This window comes from Calliopsis andreniformis, chromosome 3 (genome assembly GCF_051401765.1).
Source record: "Calliopsis andreniformis isolate RMS-2024a chromosome 3, iyCalAndr_principal, whole genome shotgun sequence".
Classification (NCBI taxonomy): domain Eukaryota; kingdom Metazoa; phylum Arthropoda; class Insecta; order Hymenoptera; family Andrenidae; genus Calliopsis; species Calliopsis andreniformis.
The window spans coordinates 18,580,718-18,598,121 of record NC_135064.1 but is presented as its reverse complement, the minus strand read 5'-3'; the positions used below and the strand labels follow the sequence as shown (position 1 = coordinate 18,598,121).

At 39.5% G+C, this 17,404-nt stretch overlaps 3 protein-coding genes across 3 annotated transcripts; 2 read left to right on the top strand and 1 right to left on the bottom strand.

Moving 5' to 3' along the window:
- Nucleotides 1-1,809: 1,809 nt before the first annotated feature.
- LOC143188623 (trypsin-1-like) lies at nt 1,810-4,490 on the top strand. The gene is made up of 5 exons (XM_076392970.1): nt 1,810-1,855; nt 2,137-2,308; nt 3,372-3,507; nt 3,772-3,879; nt 4,194-4,490. The coding sequence occupies exons 1-5, from the start codon at nt 1,810-1,812 to the stop codon at nt 4,488-4,490; spliced, it is 759 nt and encodes a 252-aa protein (XP_076249085.1).
- Nucleotides 4,491-5,587: 1,097 nt separating this feature from the next.
- LOC143177317 (trypsin-2-like) lies at nt 5,588-11,788 on the top strand. The gene is made up of 7 exons (XM_076375187.1): nt 5,588-5,633; nt 5,717-5,769; nt 6,641-6,729; nt 6,820-6,958; nt 7,469-7,585; nt 8,140-8,286; nt 11,633-11,788. Exons 1-7 carry the CDS (start codon nt 5,588-5,590, stop codon nt 11,786-11,788), a joined length of 747 nt encoding a protein of 248 aa, XP_076231302.1.
- A 1,984-nt stretch (nt 11,789-13,772) lies between these two features.
- Nucleotides 13,773-17,023, bottom strand: LOC143177316 (trypsin-4-like). Its single transcript, XM_076375186.1, has 6 exons — nt 16,980-17,023; nt 16,789-16,900; nt 16,119-16,207; nt 15,720-15,858; nt 15,092-15,355; nt 13,773-13,919 (listed from the first exon to the last, which is right to left on the bottom strand). Exons 1-6 carry the CDS (start codon nt 17,021-17,023, stop codon nt 13,773-13,775), a joined length of 795 nt encoding a protein of 264 aa, XP_076231301.1.
- Between the last annotated feature and the right edge of the window lie 381 nt (nt 17,024-17,404).

The window sequence follows — 17,404 nt, the reverse complement described above, 5'->3', positions numbered from 1 at the left end:
TATTGTACTAGCACTTTTTAGGAGTAGAATTCCTAATATCTAAAAATTTTGTTAATATACAGGATGATCAACAACAGATGTCAGAAATTTTAAGAAACGATTCTACATACTAAAATAAGATAAAGATAAAGTTAGACGAAGTTATCTTTGGGTCTTCGTTTCCGAATTAGTAATTGTTAAGGAGACACCTAAAATAGTGATGTATGTCTAGCTAGAGACTTATTCTACTGCCAGCTTACTTTATTCAGGACAGACACAGCGAAATCAGTAGAATCTGCCTCGAGTCAGACACATTTCACACTTATATTTTAGGCATTCTCAACCATTAATAATACAAAAACAAAGCCTCTAATACAATTTTCTACCTTTTATCTGTTACAACTCTTTTCTTCATATTACGAAGTATCGAAACATATCAATCACCAGCTCCTGATAAATGATTCATTCTCTCCTCGTCACATATTACCAATTTCTCACCTACGAAATATTCAGACTCTATTTACGAATTGGATATCATTTCCTTTTCATTACGAAACGCTCCATGACGGTTCGTTGCAAAACGGCCGAAAGTGATTAATAAAAAGCGTGACTAATTCCGATCCCGATGCAATCGACAGGGATTTGTTGACGATGAACAAAGCCCGAGAGATAGATTAAACGATTGACTTTTAGAACTGTCGCAAACTAATGCCTGTTGCCGTTGTTCCGCTTTATTTCATTGAATCCTGCTCACGGCACAGGGTGCCCGCCCGCGGAATGTTTAATCGCAGGACAATCGCTACCGATCCATATATATTTGCTGACAAAATGTGTAAATCAACGGCGGCAATCGACCCGCAAATTCTAACTGCCGATCGCGGACGCGCGATTGGTCCCAGGCCGCTAATAACGTGGCGTGTGAACAGCCTGTGATCAGTTACGATGTAGACTATACATTCGGCTAAATCGGCTTGCTACTCGAGCACAATTGTGGGAAAAATAGTTGAAAAATTACGTGATATTCTCAAGCCACCAGGGGCAAATGAAAGAGTAATAAATGTCTGAAGATCTATTTTTGATCGTTAATTATGTGCCTCAGAATTCCTTGGTTCTCTATTTTAACCATTTATTAAATTATACCTATTAATATTGAATTCAAATTTCGTTACTATTAGCTAGAAATTGACTAAATTATAAAATTATCTAAACTAGTGTATAAATGATCTGCGAACAGTTAAGTAGCCCGCAAAAATGTCACAAAAATCTTTGCTCCGAAGACTTTCGAAAAATTCAATTTCAGAGATAACACTCTGACCACCGATAAAGTAGAATTCAAATACCTGGTCGAGTTCAAGCGTAAAAGCGACAAAGAATTTTACTTCCAAGAACTATTCGAGAATTTCATTTCAACAATCCTTTACCAAAAAGGACTCGAAATCTTTGTTACAAGGAATCGCTGGGTCCCTTCTCTGCGATCTAGATCGCACAAAGACGAGTAACATCATTGGATATTTCTTATCGAGCGAATCGGTGGCTCATTCAAAATCCCTTCGTGCTGGCTCGCGTGCTACGACGTGATTTTTATCTCGCGATATCGTCGCAATCGCACCTTGCGAAAAAACGCAACTAGGTATTCTTTCCCCGCGTGAACCCTGTTTGCCTCCCCTCGTCCCTTCTAACTACGATATTACGGATGCTTGCACCACATGCCACTCGTGCAAAGTACGGATGCATTGTCGTGTACAAGATAAGAATTTTTCGCTGAATCAGACGAACAAGTTTCCCCCTATAAAAGCCGTTCCGCAAGCGCAACCTTGATATTCCTCCAAGATGCTGCGAACCGTTCTGCTCAGTGTTTTCGTTGTCGGATGCCTTGGTGAGTGCAAAGAGATTCTAAAGCTGTTTCGTTCCGCGATTCCCTTGTCGTTTTGCGTATATTGAAAATCGTGAAGATTAGTAAGTCTGCCCTTTGAGATTTTATATTGTCTCTTGTGTTGAGGAACAGAGTAGAAACCTGGTGAAGATTTGAGAGAAGAAACTGAAGCGAATGTTTGAGTTTGCGGTTATTGGAAATGCGTCTTTTGATTTGTAGGCCCTTCTGAAAAATTTTGCCTTGATATGAGGAAATGTCTAACTGTTTGTGGTTTAATATTGCAGGCTCCACCCTGAAGAGCCATGCTCCTATATTTCCTGACTCCAGGATTGTCGGAGGATCCGCCGTTGACATACGCGATCATCCCTATCAATTGAGCTTCCAAACTACTGGACACATCTGCGGTGCCTCAGTCATCAGCAGCAACTGGGCTATCACTGCTGCTCATTGCGTGGGGTAATAAAGCGAATTCGTTAAGTTGACAGTGGTGTGTGGATTGTGTAAGCTTGGGAAAGGAGTGTTTGCTTTTTGGTTGCGATTTCTAGTGCAGATCACTTTGGTGAATATTATACTACCTATTACAAATGTGCCTAGTACTGTTAAATTTTCTGATTTTTGAAACTCCAAACTTTAAAAATTTTTAAATTTTCAAATTTTTGAATTTTCAGATTTTTAAATTTTCAAATTTTCAAATTTACAAATTTTTAAATATTCAAATTTTTGAATTTTCAGATTTTTAAATTTTCAAATTTTTAAATTTTCAAATTTACAAATTTTTAAATATTCAAATTTTCAAATTTTTAAGTATTAATATTTAAAGGTTTCAAAGTCTTGAGCATTTTAAATTTCCCAATGTTCAAGATAGAGTTCTAATCCCTCTATTTGAGAAGTATCAAGAGTTATCTAATATTAAGTTAATATTGTGTTACAATATTTTGAGGTCGAAAACACTTATAATATTTGAAAAATTTCTCAATCACTCCAGTAGGAGGTTATTTCAACTGATAATTTATATATATTTTTATTGAAATACTTAAAATATTTTTACATTGAGAATAGTAAAACAAATCTGGTCAGAGTAGATTCTACATCTGATACAACCTAACAAATATGTAACCACCACATTCCTCCACCAAATAAATTTGCAATATATAACGGAATTTTGCAAAATTTCCCACAATATTTTTGGCTCACCGCTAAATTATTACTTTCCTTACTGAAATAATTCAATTAAGCGAATAAATAGCTAGAATATCGCAACGCTGTCATGCGAATGATCCTGGTGCTTTCACTTCGCAGTGGAATGTTGAGAGATTGATCGAAATAATAGTTGTAAAAGCCATCCTGATATTAAATCACATTTACGAGTTGAATTCCATCGCAATTACCTCTCATTTTGCAATAGCAATAAAGCACAGGATTGTATTTTTGACTGCGCAGAACTGCACTTTTTCTGCACAGGATGCACGTATGATAGAGCACCAAATAGTTGATATTTTAATGACCCATTCGTTTACAGTCAGGCAGCCAGCCGATACAGTTTACGAGCCGGTAGCACCAATAAAGACCAAGGCGTACGTTACGCTATCAAAAGAGTCATTCGACATCCTAACTACGACTCGTACACTATCGATTATGACGTTGCTCTTCTGGAGGTTGGTAGTGTCCAAAACTGGAAAAAAAAGCTTGAAAATATTTTTAGCATTACGTACTGAATACTAAGTACCAAGTTAATTTTAAGATGAACAAGATACAAAGATTTAACAATAGAATTAGCGATTTAAATTGTAGAAAAAGGAAACTTCGATCTAAATGCATAGAACACTTAGAAGTTATATTTTGGTCTAAAAGTCAACCGCTATATAGTTTGTCAAAAGCTAACACGTATTAAAAGTAAAATCATGAAAATTTGATTCCAGATCGATGGTGCTATTAAACTGAGCGGCAACGTGCAGCCTGTGAAGTTGGCGGGCTCAGAACTTCCATCTGGCTCACAAGTGAACATCACTGGTTGGGGTGCCACTAAGGTAAGTCCAATTACCATCTATTTATTCCATTCAAAAACTACGTTAGAGAATCCAAATACTTCAAAGACATCTAATGCGATACATCTAAAAAGAAAAGAATCCCTCAGAAAAACACAACGCAGAGTGACAAATCACCAAAAGACATTTCCATTGCTTTAATCACAGTGAAGCTATATTCAAGCATTTACAACGCTTCCTCAAAGCCATATTTCAGCGTCAAGTGCGAATGATATCGAGACGGTCCAACAGTCGCGTAATCTGTTTTACATGAAAGATCCATTTTTCAAAATTCCCCGTTTAACGGCCGCTTGCAGGAGGGTGGGATGACCTCATCGAACCTTATGAGGGTGTCCGTGCCCCTGGTGGACAGGAAAAAGTGTCAGAGCGCGTACGGAAGCCTGAACCCGATAACCGAGAGGATGATATGCGCTGGCTATACCGAAGGTGGAAAGGACTCCTGTCAAGGTGACTCCGGAGGACCTTTGACCGCCAATGGTGTCCTCTATGGCATCGTGTCTTGGGGCTATGGCTGCGCTCGACCAAAATACCCTGGTGTTTACACGAACGTGGCTAATCTCCGCTCGTGGATCAAGCAGAACAGCGGAGTTTAAATAGGGATACCTTAATGCTGGCAACTTAATAGGAGAACGAAGATTTCAATACTTTAATATAATTAGTATAGAATATTTATGAACACTTAATGCTTCTCTAAAAATTTGTACATGGTGAGATTGAAATATACGAAGCACTGAAAGGGAAGGGTATTTTATTGGGTGAAGAAAGGACCATCGACTGTCTTTGATACGTAGCAAACTAGGGGAAACGTTATTTCGAGACAAAAGACTGACGGCAGAGTTTGTTCAAACGCCAAGTACTTTTCTCTCTGCTTTGCTTCGCTTCCGAAGACACCATGAAGTTCTTCCGATAGTTCGCCAAGTTGGACGACCCGATCAAGATAGCTGTCTTATTGAAAATTTGATGCCTTTCAAATGGTTGCCCCATTTTCGCTGTTTTTGAACGTAATTTGGTATTTTTCTCTTTGCCGCTTGTCGAAATGAAAGGTCCTTTGAATCGATTACAACGTGCGCGAAGAAGTTAAATTCAAGAATATATAACAGTTGGAAAATTCCAAATAGTTGACACTATGAATTAGCATATAGCATGAACGATCTCATGTACTTAATACAGCAGAACGAATTAATTTGAAATTATCATTTCATTCACTTTCATCGATAAGAAAGCACTCGTAGCGTTGATTGATGAAAAACGCGCGCAATGAGCATCGAGTGCTCGAAAGCACGCAAAGTGCGTGCGTAATGTGTAACAAGAAATACGTTTTACCAGGTACACACCATCCAGTGATTATAAATTGTATCAAAGCGAGTGTGTGACTAATCTTGACACGACTGTTCCATTATCTCGTTCTCGATACGATATCGCGAACCACAGTCTATATATCCGACACTCTAGCGCGCAGAAACATTTGTTGTCGGTAACAAAGTCTTCTCGTTACAACGGCACACGTCAAAATGGATTCCCAGTATTCTTTGAAGTCCGCGCGACGATATACCTTTGACAGCGGTTAATGGTCGATAACATTGTTTGTCGGACAAAAAGGTTGGCCCCTCCAGTATCGACGTGTCCCAACTCAGCCACGGGTCCAATAATTTGACAGACCGTTTGTTCTTCCGTGTCACTTCGCGTTGAAATGTCGAAGAGGATACTAGTTCTGTTCTGCGTCTTCTTGGAAGGTGGTGAGTTCGGTATACCCTTGTTTCGTCAAGGCACTCGACTTCCTTGCGCCCTTCTACGCATACATTCTTTACTTTCTGTACAGTGCTCGCGTTTGGGAACACTAAATATGTGAACATCACAGAATACCCATATCACGTAAGTCAGAATACTTTTGTTGTAATTCTACTGTGTTGTTTTTGATTATGGACACATTAAGCTGCATATCATTTTTTACCATCAGATACAGTACACATACAGTGTATATAGAAATAGTTTTGAAATGCCTGTATTGCGTCCAATTCTGAAAACAGCAATTTGAAAAATTAACAATATTAGTTAAAGAATTGTCCAACTCTGCGATACAAGTATTTTAGTATATTTTCTAACTTTTCTCGCCTTTCATGCTAAATCGAAGATATTCGTATTTAATAAACCCTAAAAAAAGGAAACGACCTGTGACCTATAACCTATGACCTATGACCCCAATTAAGAAAACGACATATAATCAATAACCGATAAATAATCTTCGGAATGCAAGTCGAAACCATCGTACCCCCAACACAAACTCTATGCAACCGTAATAAATGCAGTTCCAAGTTATACTTCAATCATGAAACATATCTAACTATAAGTATAATATTTCTTATAATGTATTTACTTTTCCCCACCATCAAATTTTACCAATCTTCCCAAGAAAACTTCCAAGGAAGCAGCACCTTATTTTCCTGAAAAAAGATAAAGATAAATTACAAATCATTTATTTAGCTCGTCTTACCTTTAACCATATCTGTATAAGACCTAATGGGACATTAGGACTGCGTGCTGAAGCTGGAAGGATAGAGATACATAGAAAGCACATAGCTCCATCTCTTTTATGTTCCCTGGAGTGTAATACGCATGCGTGAGAGAAGTGACGAAAAGAGACAGAGAGATATACATCTGTACTCTGATGTTCGCTTCATTAACTTCTCATTGGAAGCATACCCAATGCCTCATATAGTCTTATACATATATGTCTTGAACACAGGTATCCATTGAGAAACAGGGAAATCACGTGTGCAGCGGTGCGCTGGTGCACGAGTCGTGGGTGATAACCGCGGCGTCCTGCGTTTACCGGCGAGTATCATCCCTGTAATTTATACGGCCCCGTACAAATTGCATCAGCGCGAACAAGGGAACGAATAACGAAACCGTAATTGCTTACAGCGCAGACCCGTCGACGGTGTACGTGCGCGCGCGCGCCTCCTCTCTCGCCGCCGGCGGAGATGAATTGGAAGTGTGCAACGTTGTTGTACACGAGGATTTTGATAAATACGTCCTGCTCAATGACATCGCGCTAATAAAGGTACGTGGACGGGAGCGCGAGCACGAGCGCACTTTTAAAAGGGCTAAAAGCACATTTGTTTCGCGCCACTTTATTCCATTGTACCCCCTCGCCGCCGAGAGGGAACGTTTATCACGCGAGCCACACGGCGGGAAATTTTATTACGGTTTTCACGGTTCGATACAGTGAACCGTGCCGCGACGCAATCGTTATGGACGACTATTTCGCCGAATGCTCGTACGTCTTCTGTAGGGACGTATTAATGGGCGCCCAGCACGTTGAAATATTAATAATTTGTTTTATGGAGGGAGGATGTCGCGAACGAGCGCGTTTTCGCGGGGGAAAAAAGGTTTATCGAGAGCTCTCGGATACGTGTTCTCGGACGATTGAATTTAATGCGTACAGGTATGACGTTCGTTTCAGAGTTAATCGTTAGAACGGGACACGAGCATTCGCAGGGTTTATTAGAGAGAAATTAATCGACGAGCGAATATGTAATCGTAAAGTGTCTTTTTCTCTTCCTCGATGAAGCTGAAAATACCAGTGCAATTTGGAGAGAAATTGCTGCCCATTGGAATACCCGACAGAGAGGACTTCCCAGTGGGTAAAGGGGCGACGTGCTTTGTGACGGGCTGGAGAAATAACTGGGTGAGCGTTATTTGATAATCTAGGATACAGCGTAGCTTGTCAATCTTTTTAAAAATATTTCACATAGAATACTAACTTTCGATAAACTCTAAATATTAATTTTTACAGGCTTCCTAAATCTATCTAAATGTTCAACAAAAATTGCACTTCATCCCTCTCCCCTCGATTAACACAAAATAATATGTTTGATACACTTATCAGGTTTCATACAGACACAGACCCTTCAGCATAAGCTTAGGCATACACAACCGACAATGTAGAGATCATTTACAGCCTTAACAGAATTTTATACATCGATTATCTGTTTAACCATTAGATAGAAAAAGAAGGATTGTTGAGTCTATAATAATCTGCCTTCGGTCAGACCGACAAAACCCTCAGTCCTGTGTATCTATACTAAATGATCTTTACCTCCAGTCTTAATAATTTTGCCACCTTAAACTACCAACTTCAAATTCCCTCTCAACAATTCCCCACGCCAATTTCCCCATGCAAGCCCCTCTACAAGACAAACAGAAAACACTGAACACCACTAAACAGCAATCGATTTCCAGAATGGCCCAGCCGAGAGTCAACTCTCTGTGACAACAGTACCGATCGTGGATCAGGACACTTGCAGCTTGACGATGCCCTGCTACAGCGCCGTGCTCGAGACGATGCTCTGCGCGGGCAACATGACCCTCGGCGTGGAGACGTGTCAGGTAAGATGGAGACGAGAAAACACGAGGCAGGGGTTGGAACTACAGCTAAGAGGGGTGAGGAGGTAGTTTCGCGAGCCGCGACAAGTCTGCGACATCTAACAAAGATCCTGAAGCGTTTGCTAAGGAGATCCCTGGAGCTCTGGGCGTGTGACGCCGCTCGAGTCGCGTGTCTCGGTGTGGGTGCGCCTCGATTCTCCAGCCCGTGCACTCCGTTCCTTGTGGGCTTCGGTGTCAGACGCAACCGTTTCGCGAACAATGCTCCTCTCGGCTCCCAAAAACGGGCCGCTAATGTACTTGACGTGCACGCGAACGAGAAGTTCCGCGAGACGAAGGTTTGGCAGCTCCGACGGTTAACAAGACGAATGGCTCCGTTCGATACGTAAGAAACGAGGGGGGTAACTGTGTGGGAAATAGGTGGAGGGTTTCGGAGAACTCGGGGATTGGAAATTACAGAAATTTGAATTTGAACTTTGGCTTCGAGGTGTAGATGTAGAAACTTTTGATGTAAAATCGTGGCTCGAATGATAGAGTATGGCGATAGGAGGATAGAATTCAGAACTGATGAAATTTGACTTGCTCCGGTGTATCTGTTTAGAATCTAAGAAACAGTATTAGCTATTGACTGATGCACTATCTAGTATGGTGAACAGGAATTAATATATGCAATCTCTTGTAAACTTCGGTAGAAGCTCTTGCAAACTAGATAGTAGCGAAAACGAAAAAGGGATTAACCATGAGAATTTTAATAACTGTTTAAAGAACTTATCGTCTAACACCTACTCACTCTGACTTACATCCAATCAACTTATCATTAATTGGATATAATTCAGCACTACTCTTAGCGCTTTGATTTTCATATAATATTCACTTAAAATTCCATCAATGATCCTCAATTTAAACAAGACTGTTGTTTCACTTTATAACACGTCTTCTCTTCTATTAATTATCGTTGATAATTTCCGCCAACATCGTTCCTTGCCGACTAAATTAGTACTATCCCCATTCAAATCAAATAATACCTCCGCTCGCATATGAACAGCGTAGTAGTCAAAAGGTTAAAAGTCCAAATTAATAAACGTCCCAATTTAATTTCTACTTTCCATTATTCGCCACAGAATAGTTCATCAAGGGAAAATTCAACTCCATTTTATTCACCTTTGAGATATCGCCTTCATCGTCGATAACGAAACGCATGGAAGGGGTGGTAACGCTTTCACAGGGTGGAGCAGAAAAGTGCGTGAAACAAGCAAATTACTGGGCTCGTTAACGCAAGCCTGACCGTCTTTTATACACGCAAGCCAGCTATACTTAGCCGTACAATTAACCGACAATTTGACGTCTCACCGAATCGCACACGCGGCTAATTTGGTTGTTGATTGCACCCAATGGTCAAACAATGGCAACGCACTCGACTCGAGCATGCAGTTTCAGGGGTGGCTTCGACACGGCTGGCAATCTAACATCGAATGATAAATTAAGGGATTCCGTGCCTGATGAATTTTATCGTGACCCATCCCCACTCCCGTCGATCCTCGCGCTCAGTGCATTCGGGAGTGGGCAAACACAGTCGCGGGAAATTTATATCGACGATAATTAACGTGTAAAACGAACAACAAACATTTGAGCACGCGTTCAATCAGGGAATATACGGTGTAACTTAAATCATCGTAGATTCGTGTCGTCGAGGTGGCCGTTTTAGTATTCGGCCCGCATACTCATGGAAATACTATATTTCTTCATTAATTAGCGTCGCGGAGAATAATGCACAGCTGCCGCTTTCGAGAATAAATTTGGAACGCGAAACGAGAGAAATGTCGACCTGCGTACGTAGATTATTCTTTATTTTCCGTGTTATGGAGAATTAGGGAAGGATCTTCAGGTTTCTAGAGAAGAGAATACACGAGCGGCTTCAGAAAAGGTTCTACGCACGATGTTTGATTATTTGAATATGTGAATACTTCAATACTTGAATTTTTGAATATTTAAATATTTGAATTTTTGAATATTTGAATATTTGAATATTTGAATTTTTGAATTTTTGAATTTTTGAATTTTTGAATTTTTGAATTTTTGAATTTTTGAATTTTTGAATTTTTGAATTTTTGAATTTTTGAATTTCTAAATATTTAAATATTTGAATATTTGAATATTTGAATATTTGAATATTTAAAATCTAAAAATTCTTAAATCTTCAAACCATTCCTGCAAATATGGATCAACCTTTATTTGTTGCAATCTGAATACTACTTTTTGTACTTTGCTCCTGATTGATTCATGAAAAGCAGCAAGCCACGAAGGATTATATTGTAGCTATAGACACAACAGCGATATTTGAATGATATCCAATCTAACAATCTCCTTTTATGAGCATTGGTCGATGAAACACTTTTCACGAACTTTTTAACGAGGCACATTTAATCGCAAATATTGAAATGGCAATAGTGATATTTTCCATTGCTCCATTTCTACGACTGCGAACGTGCGAACGGTCGCTCAGAAGATGCACAAAAGACGCGCGCGCCGCGTTATAAGCAACATTTGAATACGACCTGGTGAATAGAGACTGAGCATTATTCACCGAGCACAGTAGAAAATTGTCAGAAAGCGCGAAGATTTCTCCAAGCTCCGTCGTTACAATAATAACAATAAATTCGCCAGAACGATACAAGAAGCGATATCTTTCACCTCTCCGCCCGTGATAGATTTCAATTTCTCTTCTTTTCCATTTTCCAAGCAGAATACACAATCCCGTGAAAGTTATATGAACTCATTGCCTTTTGAAAATAAACAAATAAGAAACGATTATTTTTTAGAAAGGAGTGGGAGGAAAGTCGATTCAAATTTTTGACGTATACTTTGTCAACAATCTATCCCTGCTCGATGTAATTGTTAAAGTCGTTTTTTCTATTCTAGTAACTTGAGGAATAATCAAGATTACTTGAAGACTACTTAAAAATTAATTCATCGTTATTTGTAGACGTGCAAACCAGTAAACGTACGTTCCAAAACGTATCTAGTCTCATAATCGCTTCGAGAATAAGCATCCCAGGTCTAAATATTACATTTTCTTTGATTTCCAATTTCCTAATTTCCCAACTTGCAGTACAATCTTCAATCATTCTTAATCCTAACTAAAAATACATACTCAAGGCTCTCTGGCAAGAGCAGAATCTTAATAAAAACCTATTTCCGTCGTTCAAGAATGATCCTATAATTAGTTTTCGCCGTTGCATTAACAATCTGTCGCGTCGTTCCCGATTCAGCGGCACATTAAGGAATCAAGAGACGGTGACGCGTGCGCGGCTTCGAGTAATCACTGAAACTGTCAACCCTCGTCTACTTGCAGGGTGATCCAGGTGCTCCGCTGATGGAAGGCCAGACGCTGATTGGCGTTCTATCCTATGGATTAGGGTGTAAAACTATGATACATCCGGGCGTGTACACTCGTGTCAGCAGTTACCTATCATGGATCTCGGCGAATTCTGGCATCCACTATACATGAGACGATACTCGCGGAACCACAATGTCAACAACGCCACAACCTTCACTCGGCGCCAGTCTAAACCTCGTCGTCAAAATGGAAAGAAGTTTTTCCTCTTTCGCGACTGTGAAACGGTCCCTGTAACTTTAACAAATTTGTCGAACGCAGCAGAAGGGTTTTATGGAAATACAACGAATATTTGCAAAAGAGATTTCGCCTCTTGCACACGCACGGATGATTCCCTTGAACATATTGAGCTCGATGTTTCGCATTTCTTCACGCAAAATTCCTTCTTTATTCCCGCGTACCTTGTCAAAGAAAAGGAATTTTGAAACATTCCTGACTTTGCTTTTTTAAACTTAGAAATATGGTATTGTCACGATAGAAGTATAAGCAGGGTTACTGGAATTGTTGGGGATTTCAACGAGCGAGTTGCGAGACTTTTAGGGAAGGGAGTGTGGAGCTCTGTTGGCATTGCAGGTGGATGCTTTGGGAATTGGAGTGGGCATTTGTGATATAGGTGTGGAGAGTGTGCTGATTAAAAAGTTGGGAATAATAGATAATTCACTTGTAAGCAATGTTTCTTGAAATTTTATTCCCCATCAATTTTAGGAGTAATTTAGTAGATACGATTCTATGTGGATTATTGTTATCCCACAATATTAATCAAAGGTAAATTTACATAAGAGAGAAATTATCAATTATGTACCTTCCATACTTTACAGTCAACTATACAATTTTTCTACCCTCATGGAAAATATTATAGAACAGTCTTAATATTCTACTTTATTGTAGGAAGAAAATTAAAAAAAATGGACAAACTTTTTAAACCTACTGTACTGCAGTAATAAAAGTCTTTCATTAGCCTAGCGTTCAACATTTAAAAAATAGGTTAATGGAAGAAATTGTTGAAGGCACACAGACTACATAATACTTCAATCAATCATTTTGAATAGGTCACTCCTGCTCGTATTAACGCAACCTCTTCATAATTAAGTGCCGTATAAATAAAAAATAGTCCATTCATACCTGCCGAAGGTCACCTGAATAGTAACCCACATCCCAGTCTTCAATATCCCCGAACCTAATTTCGTCATTAAACAACCTTCATTAACGATCACCGTACAGCGAACGATCGAAAAATATGAGCACCACAAAACCCCCAGCGAAACCTCAACACCGCTCCAAACGAGTATCCCTCTCCCCGAGTAACAAATTCACGACGCCATTTATTCACCCTCAATTTTATGCGCAGCAAATTAAAGCCTCGAAGGATTATCGATCATCTAGGTAGCTAATTAGCGGTTTACTGGTGCCCACACCACGTCGCGACCGATGTCGCTCGTTTGGCGATTCAAAAACGAACGGAAACGTGATTATTTCCGAGCTGGCGTGTTCATTAGCAAGCTAATAGTATTTCCACGCGCCCAACGTCCGTATTAATATCAGATACTTCCGATGAGGTACAATCGTCCTCGATTATGAGACCACTTGTTACGTTCATACGTTAGAACCGCGACGTTGTTCCCTATCGATCCGCCTACTTCGTACCGTTTAAATAAATGAGCAACGCTGAAAACCAGCCCTGTCCCTCGCTGACGTTTATTCCGCTGCGAAACGTAACGATAACGTCGACTGTTATTAACGATCCCCAGATGTGAAATATTTAAAAAGAAATTCGCTGATGGTGATGGACGACAGTCCCCCTACGCGGTAATTGGTTCAATTACGACGCGGAACGAGCGGTATAAAGACGCGAAATAACATTTATTATTGAGTAGTAGCGGCAACGATACAGTCGCTCATAGGAGTCCCCGATCGTCGACAGAATTTTAAAGTCGAGCAAATTGAAATTGCGTTGCGCTTGGAGACAGATAGGATCCTCCCTGAGATACGTGCGAAGTCGACCCCTTGAGGGGGGCAACGAAGCTAAGGGGTTGTTTGTGAGAAAAATCTAAGACTTCGTGCTTTGTACGAGAAAGTTCCCTGCCTTGGAGGTGAATGTTCATAAGCCAGTCTTCTCTGTGATCCAACTTCGAAGAACAGTCACTCTTGTGTAAACACCTGGGTAGAAAGGTCGTGCACATCCAAAGCCCCAGGACACGATTCCGATTAATTTGTTGTACTGCACCAGGGGGCCACCGCTGTCGCCCTGCGGGAGAAATGTGGTCAGAAGAAATTGATGTGAAGAAAGTGGTTTGTGGAAACTCTGTGGAAATGTAAAGTAATATTTTGAAGCTCCTGCAATTTTCTGCTCCCTCGAGGCATTTTTCTGGTCTTGATGAGCCGATAGGAAGCCACATTGTATTGAAATGTGATCATGAATATTCAGAGGTTTAATATTGATGACTTGAGTTGAAGTGGAAGTGGAATAAACTTAAATGTTTTACGATGGAGAAGTAAAGGAGTAATTGGACTGTAAATGGTTAACGATACTTCCTTCGAGGGGTCATGTGAACGAGATGTTCACCATTGATACAAGGAAAATCGATGGTACTGGTCGCGATGTATTGTCCTTTTCTTTCGTTAGATGATACAGTCGAGAGAGTCAGAGGCGGAACGCTCAACTAGACTCGCTAACGAACACTGTTCCAAAAACGGAAGATGAGAGGTGATCTATTGTATATTCATAGACAATACTTTTTGCAAGAGCGATTCATTTGTATTTGATGTTATATCTGATGTGAAATATCGTGATAGATTAATCAGGTTTCTGTTCTCTGATCAATGCGAACGTGCAGTGAAATTTCTCGTCCCTGTTCAGACCCAACCCAATAATTCAACTTTAAAGCAGAAACATGAAATATTCTACGCAGAGAATATTTTTCAAATACAGAAACGACTGGATTTTTAGTTAGAATTTTCTTTCCATATTTCACTATCTCTTCTCTTTAAAAAATGAGTAGAATAGAGCTATTAATTCTTATTTGATGTGGTAGCAGTATTATAACATAGAACGATAGAATCACTGCCATACTGTTGACAGAAATATTTCGACTCTACAAAAACTTCACGACCGTTCAATTTATCAATCTCCATAAATTATTTCTGCACGCACATTTTTCCCGTGCACTGAATACATAAATTGAAATTAAGCAGCATAAGTGTTACGTTTCTACCACGCCTATGTTAATAAAAATACAGAGTCACTATCTCAAGACATTTATCAAATGTGACATCACATGTCGTCGTTTCACCGTCGTTTACTTAATGACAGTTTCCCCAAACATAGAAACGTCATAAAGACCAACGGAGCGATTAAAAAGGTATTAGTTCGGCACGAGTATGCACACAGTCTAAACGACGATTAATGGAAGCAATTACCTGACACGCATCCTTGCCACCGACGTTTACGTAACCAGCGCAGAGCATTCTCGGCGTTATCGCGCGACTCGCGTATAATCGAGAGCACTCGGCATTAGAAACGAGAGGCACCTCGACCCTACGTAACTGATTGGTCACTGGCCCATTGCTTCTCAAAACTCCCCAACCAGTTACCAACGCCGTGCTACCGCTCGCGTAATGATCGGCTATCGGTGCCAATAGGATCGGTCTCACTCGAGAACTGTACACCAGCGGCTTGTCCAACTGAAATTGTAATTGGTTTGAGAGAGCGCCAGTGGACTTTACGGTTAAATACTTAAATGCTAATTGAAGTCTTTGGTTTTAATTAGGAATGATGCGTGAGTTGTTAAGGAGTAAGTGTATTAATTGATAAGTTGAATTTGCTTGGTTATTGAGGGGAGGTTGTTAATGAATAGGTGAGTTTTTAAGTATTTTGGTTAATAGGGATATTTTTACTATTTATTACTTGCTTTAAAGTAATGTGTTAATTCATTCAACTCGATCTTCATCTTCACAAATAGATACCTTCCCCTCGAAAACATTGTTGGGATATTTAATAACTAGAAATTTTCATAGAAATATCAACATGAACTAAAACATTCCTCACCCTGATCAAGGCAATGTCATAATCGGAGCTTCTTCTATCATACAACTCGTGGCCTATAATTTCCCGAACATGAGAAACAGTCCCCTCTTCGTCGAGATTAGATGTGCCAGCTTTTATCGAAAGGGACCGAATGAAGGCGCTGGAAGAAAGTGAAATAGAAGAATGAACATTAACGAGTGCATGTATGCTTGGTATTCCTGGGAAGATCGATAACGCTTGTTAAGGCTGCTGTTCCAGTGGATGCGTTCTCTGACGAACTGATGTTCTGACGAATATGTTCGAACTATTTATCATGTGAGCAAGACACGTTCAGACATATTCGTTTGAACATCAGTTCGTCAGAAAATTCGTGCACTGTGACCACAACCTAATGCGCAATCGACAAGAAGCTATGCATACCTGTGAACACAGTGCGCTGCCGTGAGGACCCATTCCTCGCTAATGATAGCCCCACCGCATACATGACGATTGTTATATCGTAGGGATACCTACAAATTTAGTCGTTATATTCTGAATTAAATTCATAACATTCCCTCGCGAAATCGTGACGATCGATTAGATTACTGTGGACTCGTGCTTTTCCATTGTTAACTAGTGAAGTTATTTTTGGACGGCATACGAAAGAAAACAGTCGTTCCATGTCATTTCATTTAATCCTTGCATGAATTGCATATTTCTATTGTGCTCTTTACGCTTACTTTTTGTTAGCGACATGCGGAACGTGTATTATTCAAAATGAATTAAAAAATTGTTTAGAACAAAATGAAGCTATTCAAATACCAGATTAAATTGTACAAAGTATTTTAAGTTGAAATTAGTACTTTCGGCGATATTTGTGATCCTTCTTTATTTCAGTACAATAGAACAAATTAATAGAATTGGATATTAATTAGACTATGTGTCCGACAAAGTAACATTCATTTTGCTGAGTGTCGAAAATGATTTTAAACCTTTTTCTGGTAGTGTATAGGTATAGAGTCATTTCTATCGTATAGAAAACGTTTCCATTCAGTAGATTCAGAACAACTAATCTCTGCCTGTGGTAATGATGATTGCTTGAAACACTTACTTGGTATGGATGTTCATCGATACTCGCTGGCTGGCCCCCAACAATACGACTCTCGTCAACTGAAAGAATCGACAGTTGAATTAGTCTTTTCACATCAGCAGCCATCGAAAAACTAAATTTTAACTATCACTCAATGAATTTCAACGAAATTTAACGATGCTGTTTAAATGGAAAATAATTGAACGATTAACGAGATTGCGCTCGAAGACCCATCGATGTTTAAACTCGTTTCCATCTGTTCAAAATAAAAATGAAAGATACTAGTACACGAATAATAGAATATAAAAAAGATAGGTAAACTCGGTTGTAAATAATCGATAATGCAATTGAGAAACTTAGCGATTTGTTAACCGACAGGGACAACTAAATTCGTCATGTGACAATTCGAGACAGAATGAATTGGTACATCGCGAAAATATAATACTGACACACGCACGAAAGTAAGAATCGCAAATACTAAAGGGATTTGAAAAAATCAGGAGAACACTACAAAATTAAACAGTTAATTAAAAATTATAACATTTTAAACTAAATTCTCTGCGGAAGATGTTGAACACCAACGTATATAATATTTATACTATAACGAGATTATCGATTTTATTACAATTTAAGTGCA

What these genes read in the sequence shown, in the direction of transcription:
- LOC143188623 (XM_076392970.1), top strand. Translation starts at nt 1,810, where the DNA reads ATGCTGCGAACCGTTCTGCTCAGTGTTTTCGTTGTCGGATGCCTTG. An exon ending in TTTCGTTGTCGGATGCCTTG is followed by an intron (nt 1,856 to 2,136) that starts GTGAGTGCAAAG and finishes TTAATATTGCAG; the next exon opens with GCTCCACCCTGAAGAGCCAT. An exon ending in ACTGCTGCTCATTGCGTGGG is followed by an intron (nt 2,309 to 3,371) that starts GTAATAAAGCGA and finishes ATTCGTTTACAG; the next exon opens with TCAGGCAGCCAGCCGATACA.
- LOC143177317 (XM_076375187.1), top strand. Translation starts at nt 5,588, where the DNA reads ATGTCGAAGAGGATACTAGTTCTGTTCTGCGTCTTCTTGGAAGGTG. An exon ending in CGGGCTGGAGAAATAACTGG is followed by an intron (nt 7,586 to 8,139) that starts GTGAGCGTTATT and finishes ATCGATTTCCAG; the next exon opens with AATGGCCCAGCCGAGAGTCA. An exon ending in TCGGCGTGGAGACGTGTCAG is followed by an intron (nt 8,287 to 11,632) that starts GTAAGATGGAGA and finishes GTCTACTTGCAG; the next exon opens with GGTGATCCAGGTGCTCCGCT.
- LOC143177316 (XM_076375186.1), bottom strand. Translation starts at nt 17,023, where the DNA reads ATGGAAACGAGTTTAAACATCGATGGGTCTTCGAGCGCAATCTC. An exon ending in GGGTCTTCGAGCGCAATCTC is followed by an intron (nt 16,901 to 16,979) that starts GTTAATCGTTCA and finishes GTTAAAATTTAG; the next exon opens with TTTTTCGATGGCTGCTGATG. An exon ending in GTGGCAAGGATGCGTGTCAG is followed by an intron (nt 13,920 to 15,091) that starts GTAATTGCTTCC and finishes TTTCTCCCGCAG; the next exon opens with GGCGACAGCGGTGGCCCCCT.